General features: G+C 37.3%; 2 protein-coding genes across 2 annotated transcripts; one reads left to right on the plus strand and one right to left on the minus strand.

Annotated features, from left to right (window-relative positions):
- The first annotated feature begins 9,035 nt into the window (after positions 1-9,035).
- LOC130722634 (uncharacterized) lies at positions 9,036-11,845 on the plus strand. Its single transcript, XM_057573438.1, has 5 exons — positions 9,036-9,257; positions 9,327-9,471; positions 9,606-9,763; positions 10,332-10,416; positions 10,520-11,845. The coding sequence occupies exons 1-5, from the start codon at positions 9,172-9,174 to the stop codon at positions 11,612-11,614; spliced, it is 1,569 nt and encodes a 522-aa protein (XP_057429421.1). The 5' UTR covers positions 9,036-9,171; the 3' UTR covers positions 11,615-11,845.
- Positions 11,846-11,917: 72 nt separating this feature from the next.
- On the minus strand, positions 11,918-12,662 carry LOC130722637 (non-classical arabinogalactan protein 30-like). Its single transcript, XM_057573442.1, has one exon. It carries the CDS (start codon positions 12,617-12,619, stop codon positions 12,107-12,109), a length of 513 nt encoding a protein of 170 aa, XP_057429425.1. The 5' UTR covers positions 12,620-12,662; the 3' UTR covers positions 11,918-12,106.
- Between the last annotated feature and the right edge of the window lie 9,773 nt (positions 12,663-22,435).

Genomic DNA, 22,435 nt, shown 5'->3' on the forward strand with positions numbered 1-22,435 from the left:
TGATCTCCTTGAATATAAGATCAGGTTATGTGCAAGTGTAAGTGAGAGTGATCAATGAGCAGATATAGAGACAGTCTCAAAAGTGGAGTGTGCTGTATATATAGAAAGGAAATGAGAGATTTTCGGGAAATTAATTACATTGGAAAAAGAAGTTCAATGAAGAAGTGATATTGAATTTGCAACTTTGGACCACTCCGGAGAAATCCATTAGTTCATTCCATTTTTTTTAAAATAAATATTTGGTACCTAATCACCCTTTAAATGCCGTTAGATTTGAGATTTAGTCACAGTTAAGACTTCTCATCCCTTCTTCAGAGTATATTGTGTGGGGATTGAACCGGCCGAGAGCTCTTCTCACACACTCAACTTATGTTTGCTAACTGAGCTATCCTTTTAAATAGTTCATTTTAATTTGATATTGAAGGGAAATTAATTTAAATTAGGCCTTCTAAATTCTAATACATAAAAATCTTATAATTACAATCATTCAATTCCTTCTTGCCATCTCCCTTGACGTCACCTTATAATTACCATCATTCAATTCCGTCCTGCCGTCTCCTCTTCTAAGAAAGCAACACGTCAAACACGGTATAGTACCTCTTCTATAAGCAGAGATCGTTGTCATTTGGGGGTCGGATTTGTTTGATTCAGAGTGTTTTATCTGCATTGCCACTCTTCTATCTGTCCTTTTTCAAAATGCCCGCAGGGATAGTTAGAGTGTGCACTCGTCTTATGCGGAATTTCTTGTGGGGTGGTTTTGATGGTGAGTATAAAATTGCCTGGGTGAATTGGACTGATGTTTGTAAGGACAAGGAGTTTGGCGGCCTTGGTATTAAGGACCTGGTTTTGTTTAATAAAGCTCTGATTGGCAAATGGAAGTGGCGGTATTTGAATGAACCTAGCAACTTCTGGTGTAGGGTGATCAAATCACAATTTGATTTTGGAACGTGTAAATCAGCGTGGTGGAGAGACGTTTTGTCAGTTTGCTCTGATGATCAGTGGTTTGAGTCCGGGCTATCAAAGCAAATTGGAGAAGGAGATGCAACTAGCTTCTGGTTGGATGACTGGCTGGGTTCAGGCCAACTGGAGGGGCGATTCCATAGACTATATAATTTGTCTAAGAACAAATATGCATTGATCAAAGATCTTGGTGAATGGCGTAATGGCATCTGGTGTTGGGCATTTAATTGGAGGAGGACCTTGAGGGGGAGGGAAGTCATCTGGCTTCAGGATTTGTTAGACATTATTAATGTTGGGAGCGTGAGGGAGGGTAGACCAGATCGTTGGTTGTGGGAGCCAGGAGAAGAAGGGATTTATTCTGTTAACTCTGCTTACTCTTTTTTGCAGGTACCCACTTCAGTGGATCCGGACATTGACTTCCTGCAAGTCTGGTCTGGATTTGCCCCTTCAAACGTGAAGGCCTTTGCGTGGCGCTTACTGTTGGATAGATTACAAACAAAGCATAATTTGAGGAGGCGGCAAGTAATCCATGGTCCTGAGGCTGTTCTTTGCTCTCTTTGCAATCTGGTTGAAGAAAGCAGCGATCATTTGTTCATCTCTTGTCCGTTTTCTACTACTGTGTGGTGTTCTGTTCATCGTTGGTTAGGTATCTCCTCCGCTCTTCCTGCTTCTGTGAAAGTACAGTTTAGTCAATTCCCTTCTCTTGGGCGAAACAAGCTTCAACGTTCGATTGAGGTGGGGGTATGGATGTCTGTTTGCTGGTCCATTTGGCTCCTTCGGAACAATATTATTTTTAGGGAGGGCGTGTCAGATGATGATCTAATCTTGGACTTGATTCAGACAAGATCTTGGCATTGGATAAAGGCAAAGGTGAGGGGCTTTCATTATTCACTGTTTGAATGGAAGACTAATCCGATGGAGTGCTTTTCTTCTCTGTGAACCTGGACTTAATCTGCACTGCTGGGCCCTTGTCATTGCATGGTGGAAATTTTTCTGTGTTACCTTGGAGCTGTGCACAAGCGTAGGGAATTTGCGTGAAGGTTCTTTACTTCTTGCTGCTGTTCTCGTGCTGGTGCCTGATACTGCTACAGCAGAAATTTTTTCTGATCTATATTGGTTTTAGTCCTTGTTACGTGGGGGGTACTGTTGGCTATTTTCCCTTTTTAGTTTTGCTGGGTTTGGGTTCTTTGAGGATTGCTATTTGGGTTAGTCTTAATTATGTGGGTTTATTTCTTGTAATCTTTTCTTCTCCCTTCTGTATTTGGGTCTAGCACCCCTTGTGCTAGTTTTGAATACAATTCTTTAGCTTATCAAAAAAAAAGTACCTCTACATTATTCGGGGTAAAATTGGTAGCTCACATGGTTGAGCTAAAGATAATTGTAGGTAAATGACTAGACTTCAAATTCTAATGAGGGATAATTTGTATTATTATTTACTTTTTTTTCCAATGAGATCGAATTAAGAGTAATTATAGGAAAGAAAATTTGTACTAATTTACTTACAACTAACCTTTCCTTATAAAAAGAAAAAGAAAAAAACTCTTCATTATTCTTTCATGAGCCATAATTAACCAGTACAAAAACCATGCCCTCATATTTCACTTTCCATCCAAAGCTCAACGCTTAGGCCTCTACGAAAAGACACGGTTGCAATATCTCATTTTTCATACCTTTCCTCCTTCAACAACCGGTACCTCTCTTCATTTAAGTCATTTTCCTCTACAACTTCTTTCGTAAGAAAAATATAGTATGTTTCACACTTGCAAAAAATGAGGGAGTCATGTATGATAAAAAAATAGAATTGGGTAACAAAAGAGTGAATAGCAAATGAAAAAAATGTGATGCAATAACTCTCTTCCATAACTATCTCTCCAAAGCATTACCCCACCTTGTCCTTGCGATAACCATGTATGGCTTAGTTCAGGTTCTCGGGAATAGTTTGTTTAGAATTTTCTGATAAACATACTCTTACGCACCCCAAACCCACCCACATCCATGGGGAGATAAAAAATAATACTTATAGATATTGTTTCGGTTGACTTAAATGACCATAAGGTCCAATAACATCTTAATCAACCCAAAAGGTCTTACAATCAAGTGAACACCATGAACACCATGCTGATTCGTCGATATGACTAAGCAAAGGACCTATCATTCAAACACTAACCAAACAGACATAGCCGACATGATTAATGAAACATCACAAGGTTATCCAAAGATAACTATCATATTAGATGTCCTTCATTAAGGTTTCCTCGAGACCTCAAGTAACAAAAAGAACAATCATCATGTTTATAAAGACTTGTTTGGTTGTTTATTTACATAAACATTACTGATTTTTCACACTTATTGTGCTTCCATGACTTTGAGATTTTTTTTTCTCTCTCTCTCACTTACTTGAGTGTTAAAGTGTGTTTCCTCTCGTTGTGTCAACGCAACTCCATCGTGCTGGAAAAGCGTTCGAAAGTTGTACACCACCATCGGAGAAAGAGAGGCACCACTAATATATATTCAGGAAGAACATTTGGTTTCGTACGTGAGAAATCTGACTTTAATTCTAATTAAAATGGAAAAGCTACAACATCAATACAACAAATCCAACAATTCGTTAGCAAGAACTCACTCCTTGTACTCTTTACAATTCGTGAGGAACAATTGTGTTCCTCTCTCTAAAGAGATTTCAGCCTAGACATTATGATCGTGCTTGTTTGAGAAATTCGACCTTGATTTGTTCTTAGAAGAAGTAGATCCTATAGAATAATTTCAGAGAATAACAATTTCATGGAGAATTTATAGGTGCTTCAAGCTTGTTAGTTTTAGAGTTTTTCCTTCCTTCCTACGAGAAAAGGTTTTCCTATGGTTCGAGTCCTTACCTCCTAAAACGATCTCTATTTGTTTGTAGTTTTCAAAACAATTTTTCTTTTTTTAAAAACTGAAAACCTGTTTGATACGACCTGTTTTCAAAAACTGTTTTTGAAAACAATTCTCATTTTCAGTTTTTAAAATTAAAAACTAAAACAACTAAAAGATGTTTACCATTTCTGTTTTTATGTTTCAAATATTAGATTTTTAAATGTTGGAAAATATGTTAGAAAAAAGCTAGTAACACTCTCTTTTGAACACTCTCAAACACTCACTCTATGATGAGTTAAAATACACGTGAGTCCCACCATTTTGAAAATGGGACCCACTAATTTAGTGGGACCACATGAATATTTATTTTTTTTTAAAATGGGGACCACATGAATATTAACCAATTATAGAGTAAATGTTTGAGAGAATGTCTAAAAGAGTGTTGTTACTTGTTAGCATTTCTCAAACATGTTTTTTTCATATGAAAACTGTTTGTAAAAATTGTTTTAAAAACTGAAAACTAAAACTGCAAACAAACATACCCTAAGATACTGAAATTATGTTTTTGTTACTCCAAAAATTTACCATGCGACATCAACCGTCAGAGGGACTTATCTTTCAATTGGCTAGAAGCAAACAATGAAGCGATCAAAGTCATGCGAGAATTCGATAAAGCTTTTTAAGAATGTTAATTCAATCTAGAGGATTAGCTGGGGAAGAAGGTTAGAGAAAGCCAAAAGAAGCATTTGAAGACAATGATTAAATTATTGGCTTAATACATCAGAATGCCCCTAAAATTGTAAAGGGAACCAGTTTCAGGGCCTGTAAATTTTTTGAATCAAATTGGGTCCCTAAGAAATTTTTTTTAATTCAATTAAGGTCAAATGCTACCAGACCTCAATTTTGTCATAGTCATTAATTACACATGGCTTTTATAATTTTTTTAATTAAAAAATTAATTTTTTTTAATTCCAACTAAGTTATTTAATCAGAAAAAAAAAATTTTAAAAACTTAATAAAAACCTAATCTAATAATCCCTTAACTAAACAATCTAATAATCTAACTAAAAAACTAATCTAATAATCTAACCTAATCTAATTATAACCAATCCCTAATTAAAACCTTTCATCCCCAAAGTGAACATCCATCTTCTTCCAACCCCCAGAGATCTAGCATCTAGTCACATACAACAACAACCCCTAAACAAAAAACAGTGAACAATCAAGGCTCATTCATGGCTCATGAACATTTCTCTCTCTGGGTTTCTCTTCTCCTTTCCCTCTGTTTTCCATTTTCTTTTTCTTTCTCAGAACACAAACAAAAAAAATGGCTGCAACAACAAAGAACAATCACGACTCATTCATGGGTCGAATAAGCATTTTAAGCATCAAGGAGGCATGAAGATTTGTGGTGGTGGCTGGCTGGTGGGTAAACCACCACCGTCCAGCAAGAGCAAAGGGGATTTTGAGTCGGGCCCTAGGTCATACTAGGCGCGCGGGTTGGACGCTGTATCTGGCTGGAGCACGCAGATCTGAACGCGCCAGAGGGAGAGGAGGGCGGCGCGGGGGCGTGCGAGCAAGACGGAGGCTGGAGCGATCGGTGGTGCACTCGGGCGGCGCGGATCGCTGGTCACACCCGGGCACAGGTGAGAAGCGTGGTTGAGGATCAGGGTGTAGGCCGCGTTTGGGCTGCGCTTCCTGGTATGGTGGTGGGTTAGAGGAGAAGGAGGAAGAGAGAAAATGATGTGGTGGTGGTTCTGGATTGCTGGGTTTGATGGAAGAAGTGGAAGTGGAAGATGAACAGAATGAAGATGAAGATGTGGGTGGAAAATAAATTTTGGGGTTAGATGAGTTAATTAGGGCTTTAATTAGGGCTTGATTGATTTAATTAATGATTAATATTGATTTTAAATTAATTATAACATGTGGCATTATTTAGATTTAAAAAAAATAAAAATGTCACGTGAAATTGCTGATTAGGATAAAATTGAAGTATGGCAACATTTGTCCTTAATTGAATTAAAAAAATTTCTTAGGGACCCAATTTGATGCGAAAATTTTATAGACCCTGGAACTGATTCCCTTTACAATTTCAGGGGTCTTTTGATGTATTAAGCCTAAATTATTTTATCAATTGAATCGCATGAGTTCATTGAGAAATTATGTCAGAACCTTCAATAAAAACAAGAAAGAGGGTTAGAGTATGAATGAAATACTCATATGAAATGATGATACAGTGAAGATTTTGGGATTTATTGTTTTAAGTTTCACCAATAAATCTAACAACCTAGGAAACTCATAAGCAAACCCATCCTTGTGGAAAGCATATAAAGAATTGAGCCACGTTCAATCGTCACCTCTGAATTCACTTGGGCTTCCTTCATTGGTGATTCTTAACACTGATGTTGTAGCGTTGCAGGATTAATCATCTTTTTCAGTTTCCTCTTCTTCCCCTCTCTTGCTCCAATTGTTGGATATTTGACGCCGAACAGCAACCTTGGGACAACAGCAAAACCACGAACAGAACCTGCAAGAAAAATAAGCTGAGTCGTGAAAATCAATTCGTTGTCCTTGAAGGTTTTATCCTGGAATATCCAGAACACCTCCCCAGGATCAAACAGCTTCCTCCGGCGTGGATGGGTAACAAAACTGGCGAGAAACAAAAAACATTGTAATTGCTCAGGAATAAAGTAAGGGAAAGGAGAGAGTAGCAGAGATGAGGATGATTTGCAAAGTAAAATTCAGTCTCTATTTATAGGCTGAAAAACCGTTGATTCCAATGAAGGCTGAACATAAATATTGGGTGAGGAAAACAAAGATAATATATTTTCAAGGCAGTCAGGGCACAATCAACCAAAATGAAATTTTCAAGGTTTTAATGCAGTGGACGGTGCACATGCTTATTTGAAGGGAATGGATGGTGCACATGTGAAAATAAGGGTTTCCAGATAAGTTCCAAAAATAAAAAGAAATTTCAGCAAAAACCAAGTCCGGCCCATGTACGTGCGCGCAGGGGGGGGGGGAATCAGAGGATTTGCACTACGTTGGGCCAATCGTGGTCCAATTTCCATGCACGCGAGACTCATCTCTTATTAGGCTCTTTAACATCCACAAGAGAAGTTTAGTATATAAAGTCTTTGAAAGTTCATGGCACAAGCAATGTGGGACATTGAAACTTTTGAAATATCAACAATATTTCCAACAATCCCCACATATTTCAAAATTTTCGAGTTAGGGTTAAGGAGAGGTTTTCTGAGCTACCACCGAGAGTGCAATTTTTTGAATCTAGTGCCTTTTAAGCTATGAACCAGACCTAGACCAATAAGACTTAACACACAAGTGAATTGGTGGAGCAAGCTCTATGAACCAAGACGCTTTAGTGTATGTTAGAGACCTTACTAATCATTACACCCCCACATTTTCTCACTCTTATCGCTGTGGTGCGCTTAATCGGCCATGCGCGTGCCTGGTATTACATAATCTATGGAGATGACTCCATCTTTCAGCAGCTGCTTTACAACATTGTGTCTCAATCGAACATGTCGATTCTTACCATATATGTTTTGTTCTTAGCAATTGCAGTTGCAGATTGGTTATCACAATGCATTGACACTGATGGTGCGAGCTTCATTTCCAAAGAAATATTAGCTAATAAATTTTTCAGCCACTCAGCTTCACTACCAGCTGATTCCAGAGCTATAAACTCTGATTCCATAGCGGATCTAGCAATAATAGATTGCTTAGCTGATTTCCACGCAACCGCACCACCACCAAGTGTAAATATATAACCACTAGTGGATTTCGTCTCGTCTGAATCCGAGATCCAATTAGCATCACTGTATCCTTCAAGTACAGCAGGAAAACCACTATATTTGATACCATAGTCCATGGTACCTCTCAAGTACTTCATTACTTTAGCAAGTGCTTCCCAATGATCTTTATTGGAGCTATGAGTATACCTGCTCAATCTGCTAACAGCGTACGCTATATCTGGCCGAGAAAAGTTCATCAGATGTAGCAAGCTCCCAATAATTTGAGCATATTCAGATTGAGAAACATGGTCTCCTTTATTTTTCTTCAGTTGAGTGTTGGAATCATAAGGGGTACTCATAGATTTAACATCATAATAACCAAACTTCCTAAGAAGTTTTTCCACATAGTGTTCTTGGGATAGTGTGATACTATCTCCCTTCCTTATGATTTTCACACCCAATATAACACTTGCTTCTCCCATGTCCTTCATGTCAAATTTCGATGAGAGGAAATTTTTGGTCTTAATCACAATATCAATGCAAGTACCAAAAATAAGCATATCATCTACATACAAAGAAATAATGGCACATTCACCATCCACAGTTTTAGCATAAACACATTTATCAGCATCAAATGAATAAAAACCATCACCAAGTAAAGTCTGGTCAAATTTCTCATGCCATTGTTTAGGAGCCTACTTTAATCCATACATGGATTTAATGAGCTTGCAAACCTTATTTCCTTGACCCTTGACTTCACATCCTTCAGGTTGTGTCATATAAATTTCTTCTTCGAGATCACCATTCAAAAATGTTGTCTTCACGTCCAGGGTTGAGGAGATCCTTTCTTGCCACCTTCGAAAATTCTGGCCTCCAAACACCTCAATTTTGGAGATGTCGGGAAACAGTTTGGAGTAGGCAGGAATTGGAACCGTGCCAAGAACAGAGACAGACACAACACCCTTTCCTGAGTTGGGACTTCCATTCTGGTCACCGTCAGCGTTCGTCATGGTCTAAAACCTTCAAGATTGTTGGATATTTGACGTCGAATAGCAACCTTGGGACAACAGCAAAACCACGAACATAACGTGCAAGAAAAATAAGCTGAGTCGCAAAAATCATGAACCACATGAGTTTTGTAAAGATAATGCAATATAAATAAATAAAACAATAAAGAAAATAAGGTAAGAACGATCACTTGATTTATTAATAGAAAGAGAAGCGTGAAAAGTAATGCGTAAAAAAAATGATAAAAGGGTCGCGGTGGTTGATGGGTGGTAGGATGGTGTGTCTTGGAGTATTTTGGAAATTATGAAATAGAGATTTAGATTGGGTGGTGTAGCTAGCCTAGTAGAAAAATTAGTGTCAAAACTCAAAAGTAATAATCCTTAATTAAATGTAAAATAATTATGAAATCTCTTTCAAATATTTTTTATTATGAAATCAGGCTAGTCCAATCACAAAACACGGCCCAGCCAATTTGGCCCATCATCTCCTTTACCAAAAGAGCGCGTGACCACCCTCCCAGACTCAAATTCAAACAATGTCCACCGTGTGACCGTGCTGCTCCGACGACCACCGCCATCGCCACCGTGCCCATTCAGAAATGGCGAACTTCGAAGAACTCTTATCCTCCTTGAACTCAGACATCAACTCCTACACCGGCAAAGACCCTCTTCTTCCTTGGCTCCGGTACGTTCCCCTCTCTCTCTATACAGTTCATGTCTCAATTTATACTCAGTAGTTCTCTATCGTTTTCAGAGGGATCCGAAAGATGAAGGACACTCTTCCTCCTCAAACCCTCAACGAAAAACTCCCCGATTTCCTCCAGAAATGTGCTCGCATCTTCGAGCTCGATCGGCGTTACAGAAACGACATGCGTTATCTTCGCGTTTGGCTCCACTTGGTAACCGAATTCAACCCCGTTTTTCAGAAATAGGGTTGTGGAAATTATGATTGAATTTTAATTTTTTGGTGTTATCATATTGGATTTAGGAATTTCTTGATGAATTTTTTTTTTCACTTTGTGATAATTGGTAGATGGATTTTGTGGATGATCCTGGAGCACTTTTGAAAACCATGGAGGTGAATCATATTGGGACGAAACGGTGTCAGTTCTACCAAGCATATGCTCTTTACCATGAGAAGAGCAAGAGGTATGATGAGGCAGAGAAAATGTACCATCTGGGAGTGAAGAAGTAAGTTCTTTTCTGTATTCAGGCATCTTGTTTTAAATTTTGTGTTGAGCACATGATTGGTGATGTAATTTAGCTATGAATTTTGCACTAACAAAGATTAACATTGTTCCTTGATGGATGGATAAAGTCTCATTCGCACGCGTTAAAAAGTGGAAATGAAGTGGAGAGACGAGAGAGATAGAAAGTAAGAGTTGTGACAGGTGATATGATTGAAAGAGAAGAGAGAGATAGATAGAAAGTAGAGTGGAAATGAAATGGATGTGTGAATGAATCATAGATCTTGATAATATGGTTGCCAAGTGCCAAAACAAACAAATCTTCTCTATCCTGGCCTTTATCTCCTAAAAATATGATGAAGATGTGAGAGTAACTATTATTAAACTTTCAGCTTAGAGACACTCAACTTTGCCTGGATCAGGCATCCCACTCTACTTATTCTATTATTTAGTGAAATAGGGACATCATTTCAGAGAATTTTTCTTCTAATTTTGCACAAGGAATAACATTTTAGTTTCTTCTGTCCATAACTTCCAGAAGTCATGTTAATCTTGCCCCTACTGTTGAACAGTCTTGCAGAGCCTTTAGATGAATTGCAGAAATCATATGATCAATTTCTTCAACGCATGAAGCGGAAGAACAACAAGAGAGTCCAGGTAGTGCCTAGCTTTTCCTTTTGTTTTCATGTGTGTTGTTTAAGGCATCCCTTTCATGTTGTTAGAGATATTCAGTTAACTAATTTAGAAGCACATTCTACAGCACAAGGAAGTAAGGTCTAGCAGGAGGCCTCTGTCTACAAAGGGCATACCTCCTTTTGATAACAAGACTGGGGAATGCAGTGTTGGGGGTGCGCAAACAGGACGCCAAGTTGCGAGTTCTGTAATTGAAGATGTTGCTGATGATAGAAGAGTGAAGACTAGAAAGAGTGAGGGCAAGAGATTTCATGGTGATGATACAGTTGTTGTCAAGAAGTTTGTTGGCACTGCCATGGATGGAAAGTCTGAAGTAGAAGATGCATGCCATCATGGACTGGTGGATCCTACAATAAATATGAAGGAGGCCAGGAATGCTATTAACAGCATGTTCCGGGAGCCATTGGAGACTGTTCCATTAGCCAGGAAATCACATAAAAAACATGCGAAAGAAAGTCGGAGTACAAAGAATGACTTCAAAGTTTTTGTTGATGAAAACATGGATTATGGAATCAAACCATCCGGTTCTTTATCACTTCAGCAAAGGACTGGAGCTAGCCAAGCTCACCAAGAACCTCTCCAGATATACATTGATGATGAAGGATGTTCTGAGAACAATGACGTAAATATGAGTTTGTCTGATGGTTCTGCTTCATCAGCTTCAAAACTAAATGGCTTTGTTTTCCCACCACCTAAGGATCTTCTTTCTGAAAAATCTTCTGATATGGAGGCAGTTAGCTCCCGTAATCCAAGGTTATTTAGAGAGGATACAATCGTTGGCAGATTTGTTGGTTCCGCCATTTTGGATGAACCAAAGGTGGAAAATGTTTGCCACCACGGCTTAGTAGAGCCCACAATCAACATGAAGGAAGCTATGAATGACATAAATGGCATGTTTGTGAAACCAATGGATTTTGTTAGGAGAAAAAGATCAATGAAGCAGGAGAAAGGACCCGAGAGCCATAGTGGAAAGGAATTTGGTGGGTTTTCAATCCTTGCTGATGATGACCTAGAACATCGACAAGGTCCATCACCACCACCTCCACCTCCACCAAAGTTGCCAAGAATGTCAAAGGAATCTGATTTATTTGAGCCAACTCTCCACACAAAGGAAGCCAAGGACGACATAAACAAGATGTTTAGTATGCCACTCGATTTTTAGGGACAAAGTGTGTGCTGAGTGCCGATTCTGTGTTTGCAAACCCTTTATATAATTGATTCTAAAGACATAATGGTTCTAAAGCCAGAATCAATTGTGTGGAGAAGCTTTTGTGAGTAGCTTCTGAGTTTCAGAATTGATTATGATGAAAGAGAAGTTGATTGTAAGTTGTAACAACAATTGTGTTTTGTGTGAGATACTCTAATAAAGGTTACCGGTCTCCATTTTTAACTATTTTTACTTTACATACTTTCTGTGCTTAGCTGCTAATGGAACTCAAGCTAGGACAGTCAAAATCCCATGAAATGATATGAAAAACCCAAATTAAATTGCCAGCAGTTACATTACAATTTAATGTGATACATAAAAATACCAAAAGAAAACTGTATCAGATTGAACACTATATTATAAGGCACAAATAATAGCAACAATAATGAAATCACGAGAAACTGAATCTCAATGCTTGGTCAAGTGTTTGAAACATCATTAGTGAATCTATGAGCAATCCGAGGGATGGAACGCCAAGGGGCTAGCAGCATATATGACAGCTTCATAGTTGCTTCCATGCAATCTCTTGTTCTCATATCGAAGTCGAGCTCCATTGAGACCATAATTGACATTAGAGAGAAGGCTGCAACTTTCAAGAGGAGACCAAACAGGCTTGACATAGCAAGAGTGGAGGGGATGATCAAGTATATAGTTCTGCATCTTGAACCCTTCAAGTGGTGCATAAAGGTAACCATTTTTGTCAGTCTGAAAGACCTTGTAGTAGCTAACATGACCTTTGTGGCTTTTGCATGTGACACTCACTTTGGCGAAAGGAACGGGTTTGGCTCCTATCAAAGACCATGTTCCAGAGTGCTCACAGCTCTGACAATAGACAGTGGTTTCCACGACCACATCTATTTTCTTCTCTGTTGTTTTCACAGCATCTTTAGTAGCTTGTGTACAAGGGAAAGCCACTAGGAGAAGGAGAAGAGAAACGAAGCTGAAGTGCGTGCAAGCCATATCCTTTAGTGTTTTAAGAACTAGGAAAAGTTAAGAAACAAGGTTTGCCAAGAGACATTTGATATATTGATATATATAGCTGATAGCTTATTTGATAATACATGGAATAATGCAGATCAACGTGCCTTCTACTATGCTGGCATATTATTTCATACTTTATATCTATACGTGAAGGCCACACCTTTCGCCATGTACATGATTTCTTGTTTAATTCATCTTTAACATAAATCTAGTTTGGTATAACACAATAGTAATTAGTATAAAGTTGAAACAGTCAACTCAATAAATTTATTTTTTTGGAAGGTATGGTAGAGCCGACAAAATCATGAGAATAATCTTTGAGACTCTGAGATTACGTTAAATAGGTAGGTCTCTCCTAAAAAATGTTTCTCCATACCCACTGTCTATCGAATCTCTGGCTAGATGCTTAAAAACACAACTCGAGTTGCACTACACTTTGATGGGATGGTAATCAACTCAATTAATAAGTAGTCTTAATAAAAGGCTGTTAGTTCATTAAAATATTGTCAACTAAATTATTTATTTTAAGCAAAAGAGTTCAAACAAAAAAGTATAACTTTTTACTAATGATTTTAATGGTTATGCATTTTTGGTGTAAAAGATTTTTACGCAGATGTTCAATAACAGAATTCCTAAAGTAATTATCTTCTTTTTTATTTTACTTAAATTAAAAGCTTATTTTCTAATTTGGTGACTCATTATTGGGGAGCTTTCCTAAAATAATTATCTTCTTTTTTATTTTACTTAGATTAAAAGCTTACTTTCTAATTTGGTGACTCATTATTGGGGGGTGTTGAAAGATTTTTTACCACTCTACGTTGAATCTCTCAAGACTCAATTGTAGTATAGTAAAGGGTTTTGTCGTATCCACAGGGAGGTGTAATATTTATGCCGTTCAATAGCTAACAGACTTAAATGATGGTTTACAAATATATTGGGTGTTTGTTTAAAAACATAAAAACATAAATAAAGAAGATAAAAGAGTTGGATTCACCAAGGTAGATAGTTTTGCTGAGATTAGAGTTTCGTTGTCTGACCTCTATGTATTCTATTGATTCACATACAAATATAGTTCTATGAAATTGATTCCTCCCACCATTTCTTATCTTACTACCCAGTCCCCCGGCGTAGAAAATTATCAACTCAGCTATATTAACCCTCAATCCCTTGATCGATTAACAATAGTGAGTAGCATTAAGCATGGATGTTTGAATGGACTAATGATCTAACCCTATCCCTAGACCTTAGAATCATTAGATGATTTTACCTATTTCAGGTTTAAATAGCTAGTTCCCACCATCCTATTAAACCTAAATTCATGTTCTAGGTGATCAATCCAAAACAAGCATAATGCACAAGGTAAAATCATTGAATCATGGCAAAGATACATATGATTAACTCTAGTTCAGACTCAAGAACGTGTGAGTTCCCTACACAAGTTTGAATCAATCAAAATACCCAAGGGGATCAACCTAAGATATAGCATGAAGCAAAAGAGAAAACCATTGATTCTTTAACATAGAAACATCAAATTTGCATGAAAGGAAATCAAATAGATTACATGAGCATCAAAACAACTAGTTCCAATCCCAACAAATGAGAAATTAGCTATCCATTTCCATGGATAGCTTTACAATCATAAAAGAGAAGAAGAACGATGAAAAACCGAATACGTGACGGTTCCCCGGCGATGAAATCGGCTCTAAAGCCTTCTCCCAAGTCTCCTATACCTCCCTTGATGCTCTCCTTCGAGTTCTATCTTTCCCAAAGTTGTGGGTTTCAGTTCTGGTCCCAGAAGTTCTCCTCTGTTATGATTTAAATTTTGGCTTAATCCTCAAATTGGTCCCTGTCTTTGAGTCGCCGTCTGATCTAAGTCCCTCACCGGAAAAATTTGTGCAAAAGGTCCTCATTATTGCAAAACGTATGGAGCGAGTCCTCGTCGGAGCCCGGAGCTCCGGCGAGTGATGAATTGGCACTCTGACTGGATTAATGAAGTTGACGTGGAATTAAAAAATAAATAAAAAATAAAAAATAAATTACACATAAGAAATTTTAATTTTATTAATAAAAATAAAATCAATTAACAAAATTAACCCTAATTTAACTAACAAAAAAAATTCCTCCCAAATTAATCCAATTTCCCCAAAAATAACCTCAATTCAAAATCACCAGTCCAGAATCTTGATCCCATTATCTCATCATCAACTACTTTCATCTCATCATCTTTATCCCATCATCTTTATCCCATTCAAAATCTTGAAATAAACTCATGTGGGGTGGCAACACAGGTACATTACTAAGACAATAAAAAGAAGAAAGAAAGCATAAAAGACAGAGAGTAACAAAACGAAGAAACAAACAGCTACAATTCAAAGGCTGGAACGAAAACAACATTAGCACCCCTTGGAACCTCCCACCGAGCTCAAAACACATACACGAAGCACTGTTAATTTAATAAAGAGAAAAAATGGTATGAACAAAACCCAGAATCTTCACAATAACAAACCCAAAAGAAAGCAAATCCACAACCTTGTAGGGAGGGATCTGCATAGCCATGGAAACCAACGTTACAATCATCGTCTTCCCTGGATCTGTGCGCCGCCGCCGCCTCCTATTTGCGGTGCCGTCATTCATCTCACCTTCACGGGGATCCAGAGATGCAACCTCTCTTTTACCTCTCTCAGGAGTGGAACTTGAAGCTCCTGCAGTACCGTCTCGCGTCTTGGTCAGTTGCAGAATTTCTACTCTTCCCTTCACAACGACGAGCTTTTCCGGTCACGAACATCTTCCCCTGGTGTTCTGCCTTTGGGTCCATTTCATATTTATCTGAGTCGCAGATCTGGAAGGGCAGGGCTCTTGGATGGAAGCCCAGGGTTTGGTTCACCCTTTCATCACCCCCAAATTGAATCGAGTCTTCCTATGTTGATTTCGACCTTGAGAGAACGGTTAGGATTCGATTGAAACTGGGTTCGATTGTTGTTGTTGTTTGGCTGGATTGCATGTCCATGAGGAAGTTGAGATGAGAGGATCTGAATGAGGAGCTTCTGGAAAATTTCTGGGAATGAGTTTCTGGAGTGAGAACGTTCCAGATTACTAGATTATGGATTTTTTATCTGGGGAAAAAGTTGTTGTTTTTAATTATTGTTAATGATTTTTTTGTTTTTTTAGCTTTAATAAATTTATGGTGAAATTGGGTTTTTAAATTAATTTTGGGCTTTTAAATTAATTTATTTTCCTGATGTGTAATTTTTATTTTTATTTTAAAATCCATGTCAGCTTACTTAACCCAGTCAGCGTGCCATTTCATCACTCGCCGGAGCTCCGGTCTCCGGTGAGGACTTGCTCCATACGTTTTGCAATAATGAGGACCTTTTGCACAAATTTTTCCGGTGAGGGACTTAGATCAGACGGCGACTCAAAGACAGGGACCAATTTGAGGATTAAGCCTTAAATTTTCCTTTTAAATTGCAAATCTGGCACGACCGCTCAGCCCCTTTTCTGGCCGCTCAGCGCCCTGTTACTTTAGGGATGGGTTTTCTTTAACCGCCTTGAAGACGCTCAGCCCCTTTCTTGGCCGCTCAGCCTTTTTCTGACAGGATAAAAGGAGCTCAGCTGGTTTTTAAAGGGCTCAGCTGGTTTTTAAAGGGCTCAGCTGATTTTTCCCAAACCTTCCAAAACTCTTTATCTTTTCACCAAATCTTCATCTCTTCACTAGATTCATGTCCCTACAACAACAATTGAGATTGGATCTTCATTTAAACACATTCTCATCAAAAGAGAGTCAATTTGCAAGATAATTTCCATAAATCACATAGACAAGTGCCTTAATAACAATGGAAAACTACGTAAAATTGGCACTTATCAACTCCCCCCAACTTAGCACTTTGTTTGTCCTCAAACAAAAGGTAATGACTTAAATCAAACAAGCATGACTTAAACTTTTTCAAAGCTCAATTTGCAAGATCTCACAAAGATTGAATCAATGATCCAAAACAGAAACATGATACCCACAAGAGAATGCATGACATTAATACAACTACTTATGCAACCTGAAACTCAATAGGCATGCAGTCAATTACTCTTGATCAGGGAACCACTCAATCGAGTCAGGATATAGCATGTAAATCAGGCAAGGTATGTGTTTCGCTCATGTACATCACTGAATCACATAAGTCAAGATTGTTACTTGTCTCCTCAATCATCAAAACTACATGTGAAATCAAGGATCACTAAGGTCTTTACAGGGTTGTAATGAGGCTAGGCTTCAAAGAGTTTTGTTTTTCAGGATATGCAAAGAAACTCAACAAGGCAAGAGAGAAATCACACTTTACATTCATGATATTCACTCCCCTCAACTTGCTTTAAACCAACTCCCATTCACCATGTTCAATTCAACTCAACCCTTTGTTTTCTCATCAATCTCTTCTTTATTCTCTTTTTGTTCTTGTTGCATTTTTTTTCTTTCAATTTTTGCCCTTTTTTTTTCTTTTCAAGCATACTCACATTTGAAAATGTTTACAAATACATTGAATCTGAAATTGCACAAAAAATTCAGCTCAAGAGCCTTCTCCCCCCAACTTGCATACAACTCACACTAGTGAATGCTCTCTTAGCCTATCGAGCTTAGGAAAGTCGTTGTTTTTCTTTTAGGGATAGGGTTATAGTGAAGAACAATACACAAAACATTCAACATTCAGGCTCAAAAGGGTAACAAATGGACTTCTATTGAAATAAGAAGGCTATTTAGCTAAGTAGCTATATATACATAACAAAATATGCCTTGATCCTTTCCTATCAATTCCATGCAGCCAATGATATCAGAGACTCAAACAAAATCAACCATGCAAAGAAGTGATGCTCTCTCAACTCACAGTGTGTAGGAACACTCCCTCACAGGCTAAAAAGTTTCAAATAACCCTGATTTTCAAGTAATTTTCATGTTATGCTTCAAGAATTCCAAGTGAATCATGCAATCATATCAAGTCATGGAATCAATGAGTGCAAGCACAATTTCAATCATGGAATCATTCATTTTTGTAGCATAAATCAAGCAATTCTTACAATAGTCATGCAAGTATTGAAACAGTCAGGGAATCATGGAAACCGGAACACGAGTGCTATATATAAACTACACGATTAAAAGGAAACTAAAAACAGTGAAAAAAGGACTCCCTCATGATGTGAATGCTTTGAACCAAGCTCTCTACTTAAATCTTTGATCTCTTTCTCCCTCCATGGGAATTGGACTGTCCTCAGGCCAAATTGCATCATTCACCTGTTAATCTGCCTTACAGTCACTAAATAACAGGTTAGAGTACAAGAGATAAATGAGAATATCAAAGCATTGAAACAACTCAAACCCTAGTCCATATGAAAATAGATTTCAAGAGCTTTCCAGAGAGTGGTCATTGGTTTAAATCCAATAAGAAATGAAGAAGTTATGCTCATTTGAATAAAAGAGTGAATTGCTGATAAGGGGGTGGCGCTGAGCGGCCTCTGCATAGCGCTGAGCGGTCGACATCAGAGTTTGAGGCCGCTGAGCCCTATCAGATGGACGCTGGGCGCCCTGTGCAGTGTAAAAACTCAAGTAAACTCAAAACCCACAACTCGATCGGTCCAATTTTGAGTTCTACACTTCCCGATCATGCCAATTGATTTATTCACATTCATATATCATTTAAAACTTGTCCAAGCCCTAAAATTTAACAATCAAGCATAATTTAGCAAAGATTCACAATCCAAGTCTTCCAAAGACAAGTTTCCATGCTTTTTCACAACTTGATAGGCCATAATTTGATATATTCATTTCTAGTACATGCCGCTTAGTCAAAGCACACATAAATACCCTAAGAAACTTGTGCGTACCTAAAAATTAGCAATTGAAGCACATTTAGCGCAAAAGTCATTCTAGGTTCCATTAATGGTCAAATTTCATGATTTCACAACTCAACACCTTATCTTTTTCATTGCTCAAATTCCTTGCATTCTATGCCTCATAATCACTCATCCATGTCATTTAAAACTTGTGGAGAGCCTTATAACACACAATTGAAGCACATTTTCTCATGACATACTCCATAGACCATACAAGAGCAAATTGACCTTCAATTTTGAAATTTCATCACATCATCAAAGGGTTCACTACAAAACTATTCTTAAACTTGAAAAACAACACTAATTCACACATGAGATGGTTCATAAGTAATGGGAAGCACGATTTCACAATTTATGCAGAAAATGGCTAGGAGAGACTAGTTTTTCAACCGAAACTCACAACCACAAACCCCGAATTTTGCAAAACACTCAAACCATACACACCAACCATCCATATGCATGCTAAATCTAAATTTGGACTTGTTACAACTCTCAATTGCAGATTTTGAAAAGAAATTTCACATGATCCAAATTTCAGTAAGTTTTCATGCATTTTCACAAGTCAATCCCTCAAATTCCAAATTCATCATTTTCATTGCTTCCAAAACCTTTAAACACACTCAATATATCTATCAAAACTTGTGAAGCACCTTAAAGCACAAATTTAATCAAAGCTTCACAAAATCACTACCCTAGTTCTAAAAGCACAATAAAAACAATAAAAAACTGGGTTGCCTCCCGGGAAGCGCTTGTTTAACGTCATTAGCTTGACGCAAACACAATCAAGGTGACCATAAACAAGGGTTATAATATAACCCCTTCCGCTTCTTAGGCCGTTTGACTTGGATTTCATTTAAATTCCTATCAAAAGCTTTCCAAGCCAGCAAAAGTTTTTTATTTCTCTTCATTTTCTCAACCCAAACCAATTCACCTACACTCAACTCACATGCCAAGCTATTTACATGCATATGAATGAATGCGAATTTACAATTCTTTGAAGAATTGGATTCAGTCAGCTCATCAAACCTATCACCAAATACAACGTCTATATGCTCAACATTAAGAATTTCATCATTGTGTTGGTGATGTGATATACTATCAAATTCTTCAAAGCTTACCTCATCTTCTTCACGTTTTACCGTTGGAGGGCTTGAAGAAATCGGTAAGTGGTGAAGGGTTGGATCATTTTCTTCTTTTTTTGATTTTTTCTCTTCTTCCTCACTTTCTTCCACTTCCCCTTGTGCTTCAACCACATCTCTTCCATGTTCAGCTACCATGGTAGCTAGCTTTCCAATTTGATCCTCCAAGTTTTTGATCGAAGCCTCGGTATTCCTTTGATTAATCATTGACAATTGCATGAATTGCACCAAGGTATTCTCAAGCTTGGAAATCCTATCCTCTTCAGAGGGGTAGAATGACTGAGATGGTTGATCCATTTAAAGAAGTTGGTGATTTAGAAGCTTCTTGTTGATTCTCCTCTTGAGCTAGATAACTAACACAAGAGATTAGTAACAACAAGGAAAGTAAACAGAAAACAAAAACTGTACACTATATTCACAATCATTCAAGAATGAAAACTACTGCAATGCAATTAGTATTGGCACACCTCCCCGGCAACGGCGCCATTTTGTTGAAAGATTTTTTACCACTCTACGTTGAATCTCTCAAGACTCAATTGTAGTATAGTAAAGGGTTTTGTCGTATCCGCAGGGAGGTGTAATACTTATGCCGTTCAATAGCTAACAGACTTAAATGATGGTTTACAAATATATTGGGTGTTTGTTTAAAAACATAAAAACATAAATAAAGAAGATAAAAGAGTTGGATTCACCAAGGTAGATAGTTTTGCTGAGATTAGAGTTTCGTTGTCTGACCTCTATGTATTCTATTGATTCACATACAAATATAGTTCTATGAAATTGATTCCTCCCACCATTTCTTATCTTACTACCCAGTCCCCCGGCGTAGAAAATTATCAACTCAGCTATATTAACCCTCAATCCCTTGATCGATTAACAATAGTGAGTAGCATTAAGCATGGATGTTTGAATGGACTAATGATCTAACCCTATCCCTAGACCTTAGAATCATTAGATGATTTTACCTATTTCAGGTTTAAATAGCTAGTTCCCACCATCCTATTAAACCTAAATTTATGTTCTAGGTGATCAATCCAAAACAAGCATAATGCACAAGGTAAAATCATTGAATCATGGCAAAGATACATATGATTAACTCTAGTTCAGACTCAAGAACGTGTGAGTTCCCTACACAAGTTTGAATTAATCAAAATACCCAAGGGGATCAACCTAAGATATAGCATGAAGCAAAAGAGAAAACCATTGATTCTTTAACATAGAAACATCAAATTTGCATGAAAGGAAATCAAATAGATTACATGAGCATCAAAACAACTAGTTCCAATCCCAACAAATGAGAAATTAGCTATCCATTTCCATGGATAGCTTTACAATCATAAAAGAGAAGAAGAATGATGAAAAACCGAATACGTGACGGTTCCCCGACGATGAAATCGGCTCTAAAGCCTTCTCCCAAGTCTCCTATACCTCCCTTGATGCTCTCCTTCGAGTTCTATCTTTCCCAAAGTTGTGGGTTTCAGTTCTGGTCCCAGAAGTTCCCCTCTGTTATGATTTAAATTTTCCTTTTAAATTGCAAATCTGGCACGACCGCTCAGCCCCTTTTCTGGCCGCTCAGCGCCCTGTTACTTTAGGGATGGGTTTTCTTTAACCGCCTTGAAGACGCTCAGCCCCTTTCTTGGCCGCTCAGCCCTTTTCTGACAGGATAAAAGGAGCTCAGCTGGTTTTTAAAGGGCTCAGCTGATTTTTCCCAAACCTTCCAAAACTCTTTATCTTTTCACCAAATCTTCATCTCTTCACTAGATTCATGTCCCTACAACAACAATTGAGATTGGATCTCCATTTAAACACATTCTAATCAAAAGAGAGTAATCAAAAGAGAGTCAATTTGCAAGATAATTTCCATAAATCACATAGACAAGTGCCTTAATAACAATGGAAAACTACGTAAAATTGGCACTTATCAGGGGGCTTTGTGTGTGTAGATGATAAAACTTTACATAAGGGCCAAGGGGAGAATGATTTAGGGTCCTGGACGCACATAGGACTTAATTGGGGGGAAATGCCCCATAAGAATCTTAATTTTTCTTAACTAGTATTGATCCCGCGCCATGCACGGATGAAATACGAGTATTTTTTTGGCATATATCAGACTTTCTCATATTTCCTCTCTCATTTTTATTTTTTAAATACGTATATCACTGATTTAAGTTTTTTTTATCCTAGTTACATTATAATTCTTTTTTTTTATTTCTAATTTGTTATACTTTGAATCGATATACCAAAATCACTTTAATCTTCTAGATGTATATACGAAAACATAAAATACAATTTTTTTAGTTAATTTGCAAATCAATCCTTTAAAACTATTTAATATCATGTTGAACGTAATATATTACATTCAATTTTTTTACTTTGTTATATAAAATATAATCATAATTATAAAAAAAAATTGTAACCATACATCTTAATGGTAGAAAAGTCACAGTTGACTTTTATTAATTATTCTAATGTCATTTAAAATAATTAAATGTCAAATTAATAGAGTAGTTATTTTCGAAAAAGTCACAATTGACTTTTGTTAATTATTCTAATGTCATTAATAATTATTAAATGCAATATTAATAGATTAATTATTTTTGAAAATATGAAATCATTTAATATTTAAATTACTAAAAATTAGAAAATATAAATATGATATCATCTACCTACTAATTATAGTATGAGATAGAAAACTTATGAAGAAAGACATAAAATGAGGGGGTGACACTTGTTGAAGTTGTCACTTTTTTATTTCGGAAATAGTATATAGTGAGAAAGATAT

This window comes from Lotus japonicus, chromosome 6, assembly GCF_012489685.1.
Source record: "Lotus japonicus ecotype B-129 chromosome 6, LjGifu_v1.2".
Lineage (NCBI taxonomy): Eukaryota > Viridiplantae > Streptophyta > Magnoliopsida > Fabales > Fabaceae > Lotus > Lotus japonicus.